Source organism: Suricata suricatta, chromosome 14, assembly GCF_006229205.1.
Source record: "Suricata suricatta isolate VVHF042 chromosome 14, meerkat_22Aug2017_6uvM2_HiC, whole genome shotgun sequence".
Classification (NCBI taxonomy): Eukaryota; Metazoa; Chordata; class Mammalia; order Carnivora; family Herpestidae; genus Suricata; species Suricata suricatta.
The window spans coordinates 46914903-46930974 of record NC_043713.1 but is presented as its reverse complement, the minus strand read 5'-3'; the positions used below and the strand labels follow the sequence as shown (position 1 = coordinate 46930974).

The 16072-nt window shown below is 49.3% G+C and overlaps 1 protein-coding gene and 1 long non-coding RNA gene across 3 annotated transcripts in view; one reads left to right on the top strand and one right to left on the bottom strand.

Annotated features, from left to right (window-relative positions):
• Positions 1-16072, top strand: part of CABLES1 (Cdk5 and Abl enzyme substrate 1) — a 110572-nt gene that overhangs the window by 76564 nt on the left and 17936 nt on the right. Inside the window, exons 6-8 of the mRNA XM_029921575.1 lie at positions 10898-10994; positions 12295-12451; positions 13553-13656. Coding sequence (XP_029777435.1) covers positions 10898-10994; positions 12295-12451; positions 13553-13656 — 358 coding nt within the window. The remainder of the gene's footprint in view (positions 1-10897; positions 10995-12294; positions 12452-13552; positions 13657-16072) is intronic.
• Positions 2006-9839, bottom strand: LOC115277650. Of its 2 annotated transcripts, none has more exons than XR_003902457.1 (3): positions 9655-9839; positions 6621-7026; positions 2006-2209 (listed from the first exon to the last, which is right to left on the bottom strand). It is a non-coding gene; the product is annotated as an uncharacterized LOC115277650 (long non-coding RNA). The 2 variants fall into 2 exon arrangements; XR_003902456.1 differs by lacking the exon at positions 9655-9839 and adding an exon at positions 8733-8948.

The following is a 16072-nucleotide window of genomic DNA, read 5'->3' as shown; positions in this document are numbered from 1 at the left end:
CCATATATACCCACCCGCCCACAGGCAGAAGGAGCCTCCCAACCCCGGGCCCCGCCTCCCATTCCCTTCTGCACCCCTTCAGTTCTCGCCAGCTCCTGACCCCAGGCCGCATCGGTGATGATCCCGCACCAAAGTCAGATACCTGGGAGCCCTTGCACCCTCGACGGTTCTACTAGTACTTGTCATTTTTCTGACTCAGGGCTTATCACCCCTGCTTGAAAGCCTCTCACGATTTTCTGGACTAGTCGACATAGAGGCAGGGCCTTGGGCTCTGGCCTCAGTTTTCCTCTGTAACCCGTCTTCTTCCCATGGCCTCTCTTGGCCTGAGCAAGCTGCCTGGTTGCGTGTCAGGTTCTCCTTGCCTTTGGGGTTTATACTTGGGACAGAGTTTGAAAGACTTCCTGCCCCTCACCCCATTCGAGCTTCTTACAGATGGAACTCAGACCTCCCCTCCGGGCAGCTTTCTCAGGCCTCTGTCACAGTCTCCCTCATGCCCCACCTCAGAGCCCTGCTAAGAGCCCACTTGTGTTCCGTGGTATCTGTGCGCCTGTCATAGCTCTTAACAAGTATATTTTAACTGATTTGTAATTTGTCCTTACCCTCCTTCAAGGTGTGGGTTGTGTCTTAGTTCTCAAGGCCTCTCTAGCACTTAAGTGCATAGTAGACACTCTGTATTTGATGAAGGAGTGAGTTAAAACAGTATGTCTAAGGACTATGTCTCTGGGCTTTTGAGAATGGCTAATTTTATGTATATATCATTGCCCCCAAAAAATGATGGTCGGATTGGCTGCTTCAGCAGGAGCCAGTGCTCTCTGGAGTCCTCAAGCTGGCACCCCATCTCTGTGGGCAACTTGATAGAAGTGGCAGTGCTGGATGGGCCGGGAGAAGGAAGGGCCTGGAAGGTGCCAACAAGGATGATCAGTTAGGGACCTCTGAGCCCTTCTTTCCTGCAAGTGACGATCACATCCACAATGAAAATTGCTAAGAATACAGTGACACAAGCGGTGTCAGATGCAGGTGCTAAGCCCCAGCTAGGTTCCCTCACCTGATCTACCCAGCCAGGTGGCCCCCCCCCCCCCGCCACATGGTAGCCTCTGGGCGGTCTTACTGGGCTCATCAACATGGTGGATCACTCATGCTGCGCTCCTTGAGTGACTCAAAAATACTAACGCTCTGAATATTAAACCCAAGGATGACAAGGGCCTTTTGCTGATATCCCACCTGGTCTGCCCAAGCCCTGTCAGAGTTTCCTGGCTTTCTAGCCCATGATCCACATATGATTTTCCTTTTGTGTTGGCTGCTATTGCTTAAAGCTTAAACCAAGGACATCTTTGGTTTGACTTTTGCATACAGTTAAAAGGAGGTGGTTTCCCCAGCCCAGTACTCCCCAGGAGGACAGTGGGGAGCCTCATCTTGTCACTGAAGCCCCTTTCCACATTGGGTGAAGTGAAGCTCTTGCCTCGGGCCTTCTCCCCACCACCCACCCCCACTTTCACAAAAAGTCTTGTCCTCGCTGTCCGGCCTTTCCTGGGGCCTCACGTGCCATGTTCAGTCAAGTGCACATGTTGGGAAAATGTCAGGACTTGCTCACATGCTTAGGTTGAAGACTGGCTACATTAACTCCTTTCAGGTAAGCTGCATTTGGGCCTGGAGCCTACTAATCGTGAATAGGGGTGGGTTGTCATTCATAACAGCAGGCCTGTAGGCAAAAACCACTTGTAAGGGTGTAGAAGCCCCTTCTGGACATAAGGGTACTGCCTCTTCTTCGGGTGTTCCCAGGCTAACTCATTAAAGGATACCTGACACCAGGTAATGCCGTTCCACAGAATTCAATGGCAAGGAGCACACTTAAACCCTGAAGATGGACCTGTAGAGCTAGAAGGAACTTGAAGACTGTTCAGACCTGTGGTTTTCAGACATTTTTGGTGAAGAAATCACTCCTCCAATACAAGTTTACACAGAGTGCCAATAAATAGCTAACCACAGAGTTATTCCAGAAGAGTGGGTGGGAATGAGGATCCCACTGACTTTCACTCTGTCCTTCATGGCCCCGTTAGGAAAACCACAGCCCTTACCTAAAATGCCTGCCTTTGGTGCTGGTGGGCCTCTGGAGGCAGGGAGCATAGGCTGTGTTTGAAAGAGCTGGTGGTCAAGCAGAACCCTCAGTCCCAGCGAATTAACGAGGTTTGCTGATCCCAGGCTTCCGCATCTGGAGAAGTGGTTATGATGTCAGCTTTAGACTTTTTGAGACTATTAAATGAAATACTACATATGAAAGCTCTGAGCAACCTGCCAGGCTGTAGTAGATACTCATTAAATGTTCACTTTGGTTCTATTTTGGTTTGGTTCTGTTTTTATCCAATCACAGAGCCATTTCATTGTTCTTCCTAAATCTACCCCAACATAGCAAATCTCAGTCCGATTCATGATGAGTTCCTCAGTGCTGTGCTTCTACAAACCCAAGGGATTCATCTATCTGCTTTCATTTGGTCTTTAAGTTTTCCTGAGTGGTTAACTGCTTATTTTAAAAATCTAGAATGTATGTAATAATAAAAGCCTTATCTCCTAAACAAACCCTTCATTAACATCTTGGTTTGTTTCCGTCCAGTCTTTTTTTTTTCTTAGCCCCCAGTGCATGGGCTTGTATGGAATATGAAGAGATGATTGTTTTGTTTTGATCTTGCCACTGGGAAGCAGCTTTGCCAAATCCCACCTTTTCAAAACAAGCTATCGGAAGCTGGTCACTGAGAGGAGGAACAGATGTTGCGCATCCTTTTCACTATGACTGTAACATCAAACCTTCCCAGAGCTGTAAACACTCTTCTTAGATTAAGCTTGTAAATTATTCTATTTTCTGGGAAGAGTCCCAACCTTAAACCAACTCTTCTTCTTTCAATCAACAGTTTGCCAAGGCCCGACTGAGTCTTTTTGCCTTTTATCCTCATGAGTCACCGCCTTCTCTTTTCTAGTGTGGATCTGTGGTTTGGCTTGGCAACCTTTTGCTTACAAAGTGAATTGCAAGCAAGTTTCCCAACTCTCTTAAGTAGGCAGACCCCACTTGATAAACGCTCATCCATACCTCTACCTAAGACCACTGCCCCTCCACTATGGGGCTGTGCACCAGCCCTGTCCCCTGGACTGCTTTGCCATCACCATGGGGCCAGGAGCTGCAAAGGAATTCATGGGTTCAGAAGTAGAAAGTGGGAGGGGCACCTGGGTGGCTCAGGTCATGATCTCACAGTTCATGAGTTCAAGCCCCTCATTGGGCTCTGATGACAGTTTGGAGTCTGGACCCTGCTTCAAATTCTGTATCTCTGTCTCTCTCTGCCCCTCCCCTGTTCACATTCATTTTCTCTCTCTCTGTCTCTCTCAAAAATAAACATTTTTTTAAAAAAATGAAGTAGAAAGCAGGAGAGATTGTGAAAGACTGGAACAGCTTAGGAGCAAGGATCCTGGGGTCCTGAGAAGGAAAAGGAGGGTCAGAGAGGTCGAAAGAATGCAAACTTGATCCCCTTGACAATGTCCCTGATGGTTAGCCCCAAACCTGGAAACCACGAGACAGCTTTTTCCTATTTCTTCACCGTCTTTCACCCTCTGACCTGTTGCTCCTACTACCAGAGTTCTTGCTCATACTATGGGGTTAGTTGGGTGACATTAGAGGCGAGAAGAGCATTGTTTGGGCGGTCTCTGTTTGTAACATCGTGTCAGTGGGAAGATGCATTCCAAGTTCCCCAGGCCAACTCAAAGGCTTTGAAACACCACCCACTGGTGAGTGACAGACTGCAGGCATTGCATTGGGTGCCAGTCCCGGGATTATCTCTGTATGTAGGAACTGACACACATGCCCAGATATACTTTATTTCCTGAAATATATGGACATATACAAATCTGATCAAGGGGTAGCAGTGAATCTAGTTAACTTGTGACTCGATTATGTAAAATAACTAAGCTAGATGATTCCAGCTTGGTGATGTGTGTGTAGGAGCGGACCCATTCATATAACCGGATCTGACTGAATGGCAGTCACTGGATTCTCCTACTACAGATGTATCTGAGACCATGTGATAAAGCAAATGGCCTCCCAGTGGAGCACAAGGTATCTCTGGGAGCATGTTTTAAAATAGCAGTGCCCACATGGTATTTGCTTATGTCCTTAGCTTTTGGCATGGGCACATTTCAGATGAGGTCATTTTCTTGGGTCTGTTTTCCTGAGTGTTGATTGTTTTGTGACCTACAAAACCGCTTCTTCTGAGAGAAGGCCTCCAAGCCTAAAAGCCCCCTCCCTGGCTCTGGCCTATCCCCCCCCCTTCCTCCCTGCCCACTTTCCCCCAGAACATCTCTTCATTGTGGAAAATTACACATTCACAAATTGTGTTTCTTTCCTCACACCAACCATATTCCCACACAGAGACCGATTCTGGAATGAGCTCATGGGTGAATCATGCCGCTTTCTGGCTGTTTATAGGAGCTGCCATTAGACAAAGATTTTTGGTGTAAGCTACATTAAGGCCCCTTCATTGTCTGCCAGTTACCCTTGGGGGATGGCTTATCGATGGAGTGCTGAGTGTGAGGGGCAGGACTTGTAGCCTAAAAGCCGCTTTGATTTCACTTTTTTCTGTCAGCCCTGGGCTTTGTTCCATTGACTCTAAACTGGTGGTGTCATGTTCTGCTCTGCCACAAGTAAGCAGACCCAATCCAAGATGGCAGCTGTAGCTGAAGAGGTGAGAAATAGCACTTCTTAAAATATGATGAATGCTTATATCACAGAGTTCCAGCGGCTACATAATCTCTTAATTAAAATTAGCTCATAAGCGGCATTTCCTAATCCAGCTTTCAAGCTTTGCTCTCTACAGCAAATCTTTTTTTTTAAGGATCTGGAAATCCTATTAATATTTAATTGGCTTTTAAATTATTTATGCATCAAAGTGTTCAACCTATTGTTGTTCCTTAAAGAGCAAGAGCCCAGTGGTGCTTCTGTCTGGCATTCGAAGGTCTCGAGTTGAGAGCACCATTAGAGAAATGATCACAAGTGGGGGTTGGGCCATCTTGGAAGCTGGAAGCCCTGGGAACTAGTTCATTGGATTATGCACACACTTCCACCCACTTCCCAGGTGTTAAATATTTAAAACAGCTTTTTATTAGGAGTAATATTGGTTTGCTAATCACGTTCCTTAAGGAAAGGGCCTTTATCTTGAACTTCTTATCTAACAAGGAATCTTGTGTGATCAATTGATGGATTACTTCTCCATGAGCTTCGGTAACGGGAGATCATTTTGCCTGTGACATGGGATGAAATCAGGTCTTGGACATTGTGAGGTTATTAACAACCCAGGTAATCCCCTTTGGGCACCAGGATACCTCAAATGGCCATCTGCTCTAACCAGATGATCCCACAACTGCAAAATAGCATGCATCCACTTTTTGCTGTGGAAGCCAAAACTGAAACAGGTCCAGGGGGTTTCCAACCACGAAGTCCTAGGCTTTCGAGGAGAGCTACATTAAGTGAATTGTGAGGCCGTCCTATGAAAAACAGGGTTCCACTCCACAAAGAAGCAGCCTGTATTTCTGCCCCTTGCTGCAGGGTGGAGCTGCTGCTTGGCTGTCTCCTCAAATGCATTTCCATCTTCTGTTTTCATCCCCTCCTCCATCTGCTGGAAGCCCCTGCCCTGTCCCCCCTTAAACCGTCTCCCATCCACCCCCCAGTGGCCAGAATTTATAAGAAAACCTTTGTGCTGGGTTTTCAAAGTATGTCTCTTGCCTACAGCCCCGGCAAAAGAAACCTGAATAGATGAGAAATGAGCCCTTGCAGCTAACGAGGTCTGAGCTGTAGCGTCACCAGGCCTGTGGAAGAGAAGAAAACAGACCCTTGCATTGTCCGTGGTTCCTCACCGCTGGCTCTGTTAGTGCGTCTGTCCAAATGAGATCCTTTCCTGTGACCTAACTAACCATGTTCTTCTCTGAGTGCAAGCTGTAGCACACAGTTTTGGATGGTATCCATATAGGGTATTTGAACTTGTCTCCATTCCATTTTTAGAAGGAGGTGGAACATAAGTAAATTAATATTTGGACTTGGGAGGTATCTGGGAAAAATAATCGTTTAGGTTTTTCAAAGACACTGGAAAGTCCAACTTCAGTTTGCTTTTAATTACTTACAGCTGCAGCGCCGTGTTACTCAGTCTGTCTCCTGGTACTAGAGAGTTAATGCTGGCTTTTGAGCCAAACAGATATTTCTGTTTTCGTACACCATTTTAATGAGAATTCAGAACAATGATCTTAGAAAGAAAACATTAAGATTTTATCACTACTCCCCTGGGACTTCTGCCTAATTGCTTTTCACTGAAGTTTTTTTAAAGATTCTTTTTGGGTGAACCAGCAGCACTGTTCAGAGTTCCTTTCACAGAACGGCAACTCTTCCTACTCCCCAAACGGTGGGACTTCCTGGGTCCTAGATCTCTCACTAGCTTCACACTCACATGGAAGTCCTGAGCAGTTATTTTGTCTGTAAATTAGGCAGCACGATGTGAAATCGCTATGTACGTAGGTCAAAATGGGCAAACAACAGCATTTTTGTATGGCTCATATTAATGCAAGGTTTCAGCAACTCTTGCGAGAGCACTTACCTAGAGAAGTTTGTCAGCGTCTTTGTGAAAGCTGCCTTTCTTCAGATGCCACAAGTCTTAAGATACAGAAATTCAAAAGCCAGTAAAACCAACACATTGCAATAGCTTAGACAAGATGTCTGTGTCATGTTTCATGGACATGCAGCTATGCGAGCAGATGTGTGTACGAGTGTGCTTCTAATTCAGTTCCACCAAAATGGCAGTCCTAAAGTTATTGAGAACCTCATCTTCATCTTGAATCTGAGCCAGAAAAAATGGGAAAGCATGTCCTCAACCGCTGCCATGAAGCTGTCAATTTTCTGGAGCAGCTGTGATATTTATTACTGTATGGGTGAGGTTTTGAAGTTCAAATGGAGCAGATAGGAGTGTACCAGATGTGGTTGCAGGAAATGTCTCATTTCTTGTTCTTTAAAAAAAAAAAAAATCTACTTAATATGAACAATTAGCCCATCCCCCAGGCCCCAAGGCTGAAAGGAAATTAACATAATTATTACTAGGCATCCTCCTCTCTCCCTGACCAGGATGTGCAGAAGACCTAGCGTCTTTTTTAATGCCTCGGATTTGGGGAGCACTGCTTCTCATTGTTCACGAGCATGGCTGAAACACCCATCACCCCATCCCCGTGGCCTTCAAGGCAAAAGTATGTGCTGCTCTGTCCCTCACATCCCATGTGCATTTGATCACAGCCAGGAGCCCAGTTCCCAGGGCGCAGAAGGAAAGCAAGGCGTGGGTCCCCTTTGAACTTGGGTCCCACAATCCTTTCCCTCCCTACTGAGGGTAACCCTGTGCAGGCTCCATCTGCACGGTCCTACCTCCCACCCACCCCCCTCCTGGACACCTGACACAGTCTCTCCTTCCCAGCTGGGGCCTGGGAAGAAAACCACCTGAGGCAGTGGCCAGGCCACTTGTGGGAAGGCTTACTTGGTCAAGTACCAAGCTGCTAGCCATGTTTGCTTGCTAGCTAGCTGTTTGAATTTACATTAACTAAAACAATTCAGTCCCTTGGTCACCTCATCACGCTTTAAGCACCCTGTTGCCACAGAGAGTTAGTGGCTCCCGCATCAGACCGCACAGACAGGATGTTTCCCTCGCTGTAGGAAATGCTGTTGGACAGAGCTGACCTACAGTGAGCAGTGGGAACAGTTGAGGTTGGATCCATTACTCTCCTAGCTTGTTCTCTGACTCCGCTTGGCTTTGGTCATTGACCAAGGAGAATGGTAACAAAGCCAAGGACAGTGGGAAGGGACGACTGTGGTGAACAGACCCAAACATTCTCGAGAGATGGGTTCCTGTGGTTGGGGGGTGTGGGGGCTTTCCCTGTCACCCTTTCTCTCCCATGTTGTCCAAAGTGTCCCAAGGTACTGGAATAATCACTAAGTCTAAGAATCCTCTGTTTCTTAAAACGAGTTTTGGGATTTATCTCCTGAGAGGAATCTTGGATTTTATGCAACCACCTAAAATTTAATATGTATTATGGCTCCATTTCTCTTGGGGGTGGCATCAGCAAGGGGAGTGCAGTTTGAGCGTGGCCGGTTTGATTCTGTGAACTGGGGTGTGTACGTGCAGCAGGGCAGGGCCCTCTGGCAAAGGCAAGGCTGTCCAGGGAGTCAGGAGCCTGAGCACATTGAGACCGATGCTAGGGAGCATAATAGACACCCGTGTCCCGTGCCACCTATAAAAGCCAGCACGCGTGAGACCACGAAGAGCCAGACTACCTGGCTGCTTCAAGTGGACATGGTGTGGACAGGACGCACACCCGAACGAGCCCCCGTCCCTGCCCGAAGCCCGCTCTCCATTCAGGAGCAGTCTTAAAATGGGCCTGTTTTGTGATCCTGATTTCTTTCAGTTTCCTCACCCTGTAAAGATAGGCCCTGCTTTTAAATGAGTTTCGGCCCTACATAAGGTTCTCTGTCTGGCAAAATGGAAACAAGGAGACAGTTGTTTGGGAGTTGGGAATTTGAGGCACGTGATTGCTGGGTTGTGCTCTGGGCACAGAGGCAGTCCCAGAAGCGGGCTGTAGGTTCTTTGCTGAAGCGCAAGGCGCTGCTGGCTTTGTACCTCCTGGGCTGCCACGGCCGTCATGCTCTCCTTGCCCAGCACGGCTACCTTTACCTCATTGCCTGGTTCAGGTTCTTGCTCTGTAGGTATTTCCCTTTGTTAGTGCAGGCATCCTCTCTGTCCTCCATCGCTTGAGGAAGGTTTTGAGCCTGGATGGCTCACGTAGGAGGCAGGGAAGAAAGACAGGTAGTCTCTGGCAGGTGGCATCCCAAGGTCCTGGTGGCCTCGTTGAGCCCCACTCTGCTTCCACCTGCTTGCTTGGTCCTTCCAGCCGTGGATTTGAGGTCAGAAACTAGAATGCGGGTCACTGTTCGCATGGCATGTTCATAAAGTGACGTGACTTAAACCATTTTGGCCTTCATGGCCCTCCGTGAGCATGGTCCCCTGCAGAGGAGGTGCCCCTGGGAGAAGGCAGGCACATCCCGAAAGGACTCCCACTGCTCAGAATATTTTTGGACCTCAGGATGGGATGGTCTGCACCTTCTGACAAAGTGTTTACAGTTCTGTATGTTACTGTCCTATTCTGCACCATCCCTAAGGGGTGAGTTTGATGTCTGATATTACCCAAAAATCATTTCTAGTCAAATCTGTTCAGTAGGGTATGAGGGTAGGAGGGGCGATTCTGATTCAAGCAGTAGTGTGCAGAGAGCAAATATATATATATATATAAATATAAAGCTTGAAGATTGGGATGGGATGGTTATTTGCCTTTTTTTTTTTTTTTTTGCAAGACTTTACTCTCAGTCTTCAAGGGGGTTCCAGAGAGTTTTGAACATGGCCGTACCATGGCGTCCCAAGGAGACTATCTATAAGAAATGCAATATCTGATGCAAATTTGGGCTATTTCTTTTACAGCTGTTGTTAATCACACTTACACTAGAAGGTAGGGTTATGAAGCCAGTGATTGCTCAGCTAAATCAGAGAATGTTTTCCTTCCCAGAAGGGGAGGCCTCTTGCCTCTCTTCCCCTCACTCACCTGCCTCCCTCCCTCTCTTTTTCCTTGATTTCCCGATCTTTGGCCTGGAGAGTCTTGCCTTTACATTTTGGTGGTTCTTGCTTAGTTTGTGGAAGATAGCCCCTGAATATGGTGCTTCTCTCCAGACCACAACAGCAGTAATACCACTGGCCTGAGGCGGCTTTGTCTAACAAGCACCATGTCCTAGAGACAGTAACTGGAAGACCGTCCTTCCCAAACGTGGCTGTGTTTTAGAACCCCCTGGCAAGTGTTTAAAACTGACACCCAGGTTGCGCCCCGTTCCAACTGAAACAGAATGTCTTTGGACGGGAGCCGGGCAGCGGTAGTTGGTCAGAGAACTCCAGGTGATTCTAATCTGCAGTCAGGTCTGAGGACGACTGTAAGGAGGGGGCACTGACCTTGACAGTGTGAGCAGTTACGCCCGAGCATAACCACAGCCAGCTTGTCTTGCATCTCAGGCAGTGTGGTGTACTAGACACAACACTGGGTGCAAAACCAGTGTCTACAACCTACTGTCCTGGTGCCTTGGCTCTTGAAACATAGCCTCCTGTGGGCTTTGTCTTTCTCAGCTGTAAAACAGGATGATAGCAATACCTTATAACAGGGCCATCTGAAGGAATGAAAGATGATGTGTGGAAGTCTTCGTAAATTGTGAAGTGCTGTATAAGTGCTTGTTAATACTGGAGATTATTCTTTTATGGAAACACACTCATTTCCTAGGTCCCTTGGACAGGTAGCTCAGGTGACTATGGTGGCATTAATTCCTTCATTAATGCAGTAATAATGGAAACTGTTTAGACAAGAATCTATTTCTCTCATCTGAAAAAGGGGACAGCAAGGAGAGGCGGTCTCCCCCAGCTTTAAAATGAAGCCTACAGTGGCAGCCCAGGAGGACCATTGTCCCACGGTAGCCAGAGAATGCTCTCTGGCTTCCAGCAAGATAACTCCGAGCCGAAGGGCCTTGTGCGGCCAAGAGGGACATCAGCGGTCCATCGACTGCTGAGCCTGACTTTGATCTTCGGGCTTTCTGTTTGATTGGATTTTGTTTGTGTCATAGTGGATGAACCAGTGTGGAACTGCCCTCAGAGCATTGCTAATGGGCCTCCAGGGCAGGGCAGGAGTTGGCCAGGGCCCACTTGTCATTCATTTCTGCCGTTGTGACTGTGGTGTCGTGTGTAGTAAACATCATCATGGCTCTTTGGGTCTGAACCAAAGCATTTTTTTCTTGGGTTTGTCTCCCCAGGGATTTGAAATTGGATGGAGGGAAACAATCAACAGGTGCCATGAGCTTGAAAGAGATCATTGGCCTTGAAGGAGTGGAGCTGGGAGCTGACGGGAAGGTAAGGCTTTCTAGCTTCCACCCAGCAGGTTTGTGCCAACACCAGCAGGGTTGGGAAGCAGAGGCAGCGTGACAGACTAGGACCCTTGCTCGTGGTAGGGGAACCGGGTCTGGGGCCCATTCCTGGTAGGTGACACCAGCCCATCCCTGTTCCTATAGCGTGCACGTGGAGACTTACCCGCTCCCCTCCCCCCCACAAAGCCAAGGATGAAATAGCAGCATGGGTATTTCTCCTCCAACGCGGTTTATGATGGAATACAGGATACTGACGACTATCTCAGACCAGCACACGTGTGCCTCTTCTGGAATGGAGTGACTCGTGGTTTGAACATGCATTCGCTGATAGTGTCAGCCAGCAGCATTCCTGCTACTAGAAAGTTTGCGGGGCCGGGGAGAGGGCTTCCTGGGGTCCCGAGAAGCTGAGTCGAGCACCTAGCAGGAGGGCTGTCACATTCCTCCTTGTCCCCCACCCAGTGAGCTGCTGGGGAGAAGCCTGAGGAGCGAAGGTTGAAAGATGAAGTTGACCTTTTTCTGCCAGATCCAGGCAGTCTTTGTAAACCCTTCAAAAGCCTGTTTGCGGAGACAGTGCAAGTGTTTGGGGGAGCCATTCCAGGGCAGTTTGCTTCCTGCTAAAGCTGCTGGGGCAGCACATGACCTGCCCACAGACCCTCCCTCGGAATAGCTGGTCACCACCGTGCCCACACGACGTCAGCCCCAAGCTCACGGGTAGGCGTGCGTGAGGCGCGCTTCTCTAAGCAGGTGAAAAGAAAACCACTTGTTCCATCTCCATTCCTGAAGGTTGAGTGTTCACCTGGGAGTGAGAGAGGTGAGCTAGAGACGAGCATCAGAGATAACATCTGCAGAAAGAACATACAGGAGGCCACAGCCCTTTTATCAGAGACTCTCGGAGCCTGACGTGTTTTGGAATTCTGCACTTGGTGGGTTATTAAAGCTTGCGTGGTGTTCAGAAAAAACCAGCCATGTGTGGAATGTGCCTCCTGCATTACACAACATCCCAACAGCTTCTGGGATGGTTACCAAACACTAATTTTTCTGTCATATGACATGAATATTCACCCAAAGGATGATAAATTAAAACTTATACATGGCCTTATGTCAGTTGAGTTTAGGTTTTGGCACCAGTAAGTGCCAAAAACAAATTTCAGATCTCCTTGGGTTTTAGAAGGGCAGAATAAGAATATGGATGTGAACTTGGTGTGGTAACAGAGCTTGGTCAGGGTGCAAACCTAACATTGCCTGGGAATAACTCATTTTGTCCTTTTTTTTTTTCCACCTTTTAGACTGTTTCTTACACCCAGTTTCTGTTACCCACAAATGCCTTCGGAACCCGGAGAAATACCATAGACTCCACCTCCTCCTTCTCCCAGTTCCGCAACCTGAGCCACCGCAGCCTCTCCATAGGACGCGCGAGCAGCACCCAGGGGAGCCTCGACACAGGTAACCTCACGTGGGGCCGGGCCCGGGCAGCGCGTGGCAGAAGGTGCCTCGGTGCACCGTGTGCGGCAGGTCTCCCTGGAGGAGGTGTGTCTCTGAGCTCATCCCACAGGCGATGTGACTTTTGGGCAGACTCGATTTTGGGCCACACACGTGGCCATGCAGCCAGGCCATAGGGTGCCCCCGCCATTGAGACGTTTCAGCCACTGACTCCCGAGCTCCCACAAGGAGAAATGCCGAGGCCATCCGAACGTGCAGATACAGCTGCGCCCACCGCCCTCCCCCTCCAGCCCCTCTCTACCACTCAGAGATAACCTGGTTCTTGCCTGTATTTTCATAGAGTTCAGATTTGGCTTTACAATTAATGGGCCAGAAACACAGGATCCGGTGTGAGAACTTTTTTGTGATTCTCGCGGTAGATGAACTAGCATGGCCTGTGACAGAAGGCTGGCTGGCTTCTAGCTCAGCCTCTCCACACCTCTGTGAGAAGTGAACAAAGGAGGAAACCATAGGAGGCAGTGGTATTTCCACCCCTGGAGACAGTCCCGGTGAGCGGGAAGTTCGTGGGGCCTGCGCAGCTGCCGAGCGTGGCCGCGCCGTCCTGACGTTCCCGCCTCCAGCCGCGCACGGCGGTTTGCGCTGGCGCCCGCGCTTGTCTGTGTTTGTACAGACCCGGTGGCCTGCCTGGAAGCGCTCACGCCGCAAACGTGCTGCTCGCGTGGCACCGCTGCAGTTACTGAACTGCAGGTTTAGCAAATGCGTCCTTTTGGTGCCACGTTTTGTGATCTGAGTGCTAGCTGTATCTTTCCCGCTCTCTGAGGTTTTGTGCTCTCCCAGGTCAGGGAGATTGAGACGTAATTTTCTAAGGTGGAGAAACTGTTGGAATGTTAAGTATTCGGTGAACCCTTTTGCAGGGGATACAGTTCATTGGCATATAGAAATGTCTCCTGTAGGTCAGAGTGTGCGCCGTGACTCAGGGCTAGATGACCTGAGGCCAGCCTCTGTCACTGTAACTTTATAGTGGGCGTTCACTTGCCCCTCGCACCCCGTTTCTGATTCGGAGAGTCTGGGACCCCTATTTATCATTTTGTGTGTGATCCTTAGGTAGCGACCTGGGAGACTTCATGGACTATGACCCAAATCTCCTAGATGACCCCCAGTGGCCTTGTGGCAAGCACAAGCGAGTTCTGATCTTTCCTTCGTACATGGTGAGTAGTGGTGGAGAGACCGTCCGTGTGCTCACCTCTGCTGAGAGGAGTAGCTTGGAGGTGACAGTCCCACCCTAACAGACGGCTGCTCTCTGGGGTAGGGGGCTTGTTCAAACACTGCTCGCCCGGGGGAGCTTCTTGAGGGCCCCCCAGTGTGAGCTGCTTATGGAAGGACCAGCATGGGCTGGTCATCTGGTACCCCGCTGTGGCTCCCAGCTCGGAGACCCTCACCCCTGAGAGGACACACCTGAGCTTACACATCCCTAGGCCCCACTAGGGGAGGACCAGGCCCCTCAAGCTCAGCTCTGACTGGAGGCCTCCATGTGCACTCCAGGCAAACATTTGGCACTGGGCTCCCGGTGACAGAATGATCTCCCGGGAGAGTGATGGTAGGACAATGTGGGTGTTGAATGCAAAACCTTTCCTTGCCGTTTTTACTTCATGGACTCTTCCTGTTTTTCCCTTTGTGTAATTTCGGTTTCTGCTTTTGGCTGACCACCATTTGCCACTGCTTGGGCTGCCGTTTCTCTAGACACCAGTGGGGCCTAACGGGGTCGTGTGTCCTTTCTTGGGGCAGGCTTGCCCCTACTCAGTGGCAGGAGATCCTGGGCGGCCGTAGGGGGAGGGGAGGGCTGGGCTGGTAGGAACCCTCCCGTGCCAGGCCCCCGCACACAGCATCAGGTGGGAGAGCGCTGCCCAGAATGCCTCGACCCCCTCCCTGACGGGTCCCCATGGGGCGGGCACGGCTCACAACATCCGGCTCCAGTTCCCTTGTTCCTCCACCACTTTTGCTGCTCTCAGGAGCCTTAACTTGGGAACTGAGCAAGAGGGTCCTTTTTCCGTTCTGGGCTCACATGTCTGCAGAAGCAAGAGCGGGACTCCATTTACTCAAAGGGCCCCTGGACATGTACTCTGAGCTGAGAGTTGTTAGCAGTGGGGTTCCACCCTGCAGCCTCTTTTCCCTGAATGTTTTGGCAGGCGGCTCATATCAGAGGAGCAGCAGGCAGACCTTGGACCCTTGCCTGTTGCTTTCCAGAATATATCCTATCTAATTCACCATGCGGAGTCTGAATGAATTACCAGAGGCACTTGGTTTAAAATTGCCTGTTTTTTACTCTCCCATCCTTATTCCCACTTCCTAACACAGAAAGCAGGACCAGAGCCATGTATAGGCTTTATTCCACTCTGTGACCTGTTAAGATTAACTCGGGGCACCTGGGTGGCTCAGTTGGTTGAGCATCTGACTCATGGTTCGTAGGCTCCAGCCGCGTGTGGGGCTCTGTGCTAACAGCGCACAGCCTGCTTGCAATTCTTCTCTTTTCTCTCTCTCTGCCCCTCCCCCATGCTCGCACTCTTTGTCTCTAAAAATAAATAAGCTTAAAAAAAAGATGAGTTACTTCTTTTACAAAGCCAGAGCTTATTCACGTAAGCTAGCCCACAAGTGTGTAATGAGTGACCAGAATCACCCCCACAATGGTGAGGAGGGAGCCGCTGAAACGTCATGACTTGTGTGAGACTAGGATTCTTTATGTTGTTCACTGCTTTATTCACTAAGTGACAGGGCTGAAAACTGTGGTTCAGGGAGTCTGAGTGCGGCTGTCACAGTTGCCAGACAGGAAGTGGGGGCCGAGGCTAGAACTCCTGGCTTGGTCCTCTTCTCACTGGGCCCGTGATGCCCACGTCCCCCAGCAGTCACTGGCAGAACTGGCGACCTCAGGGCAGGGCGTGAACCTGGTTCTTTGGGCCAACCGTTTAATAGAAGTCTAGGTAACCAAGAGAATAGGAGGCGGGCACTATTTTTGATTGACCTTGGGGTTTGGCAGGAAGCTCTTCTATAGATCATGTTCTGTCTGGTGATAATGTTTACCTCGCTTACAGGCCTGGTGTCAGGCTGGTACCAGATCTTTTCTTTAAATGATTTCACTGTGAGCTTCAAGGTTCTGGGCCACAGTCTACATGTGCGCGCCTGTGCACAGGGATAATTTCTCCTCCCTGGATGGTGCGCTGGATGACTCGCCAAGTCAGCATATATGTCCTGTCCTCCTTGTTTTATGTTCCCGACTGGCTCGTTTTTCATTGTACCACGTTGAATCTAAAGCCTGTGCTTCCTATAATAGTACACGTTTTAGAGAATGACATTGCTCACGAGCCGCATTTTCTGGTCAGTTCCGTAAGATGTACGTCTCCTACTCTGGCCAGATATTGGTACTTGGATAAAATGTGGGGTATCTGCTTTTCAGCATAGTCCTCTGTCACTGGTGTGCATGTCATGGGTTACAAAGAGCCTCACACTGGCTCCCAGGAAACTTCCTCTTCAGAAGCAGGTGTGGAATATTGGGCTGTTTCACATGCAGCAAACTTGCAGGAGCAAGTGCGGGGGGGTTGGGTTTGGATTGGTGTTGGTTTGCTTGAACTC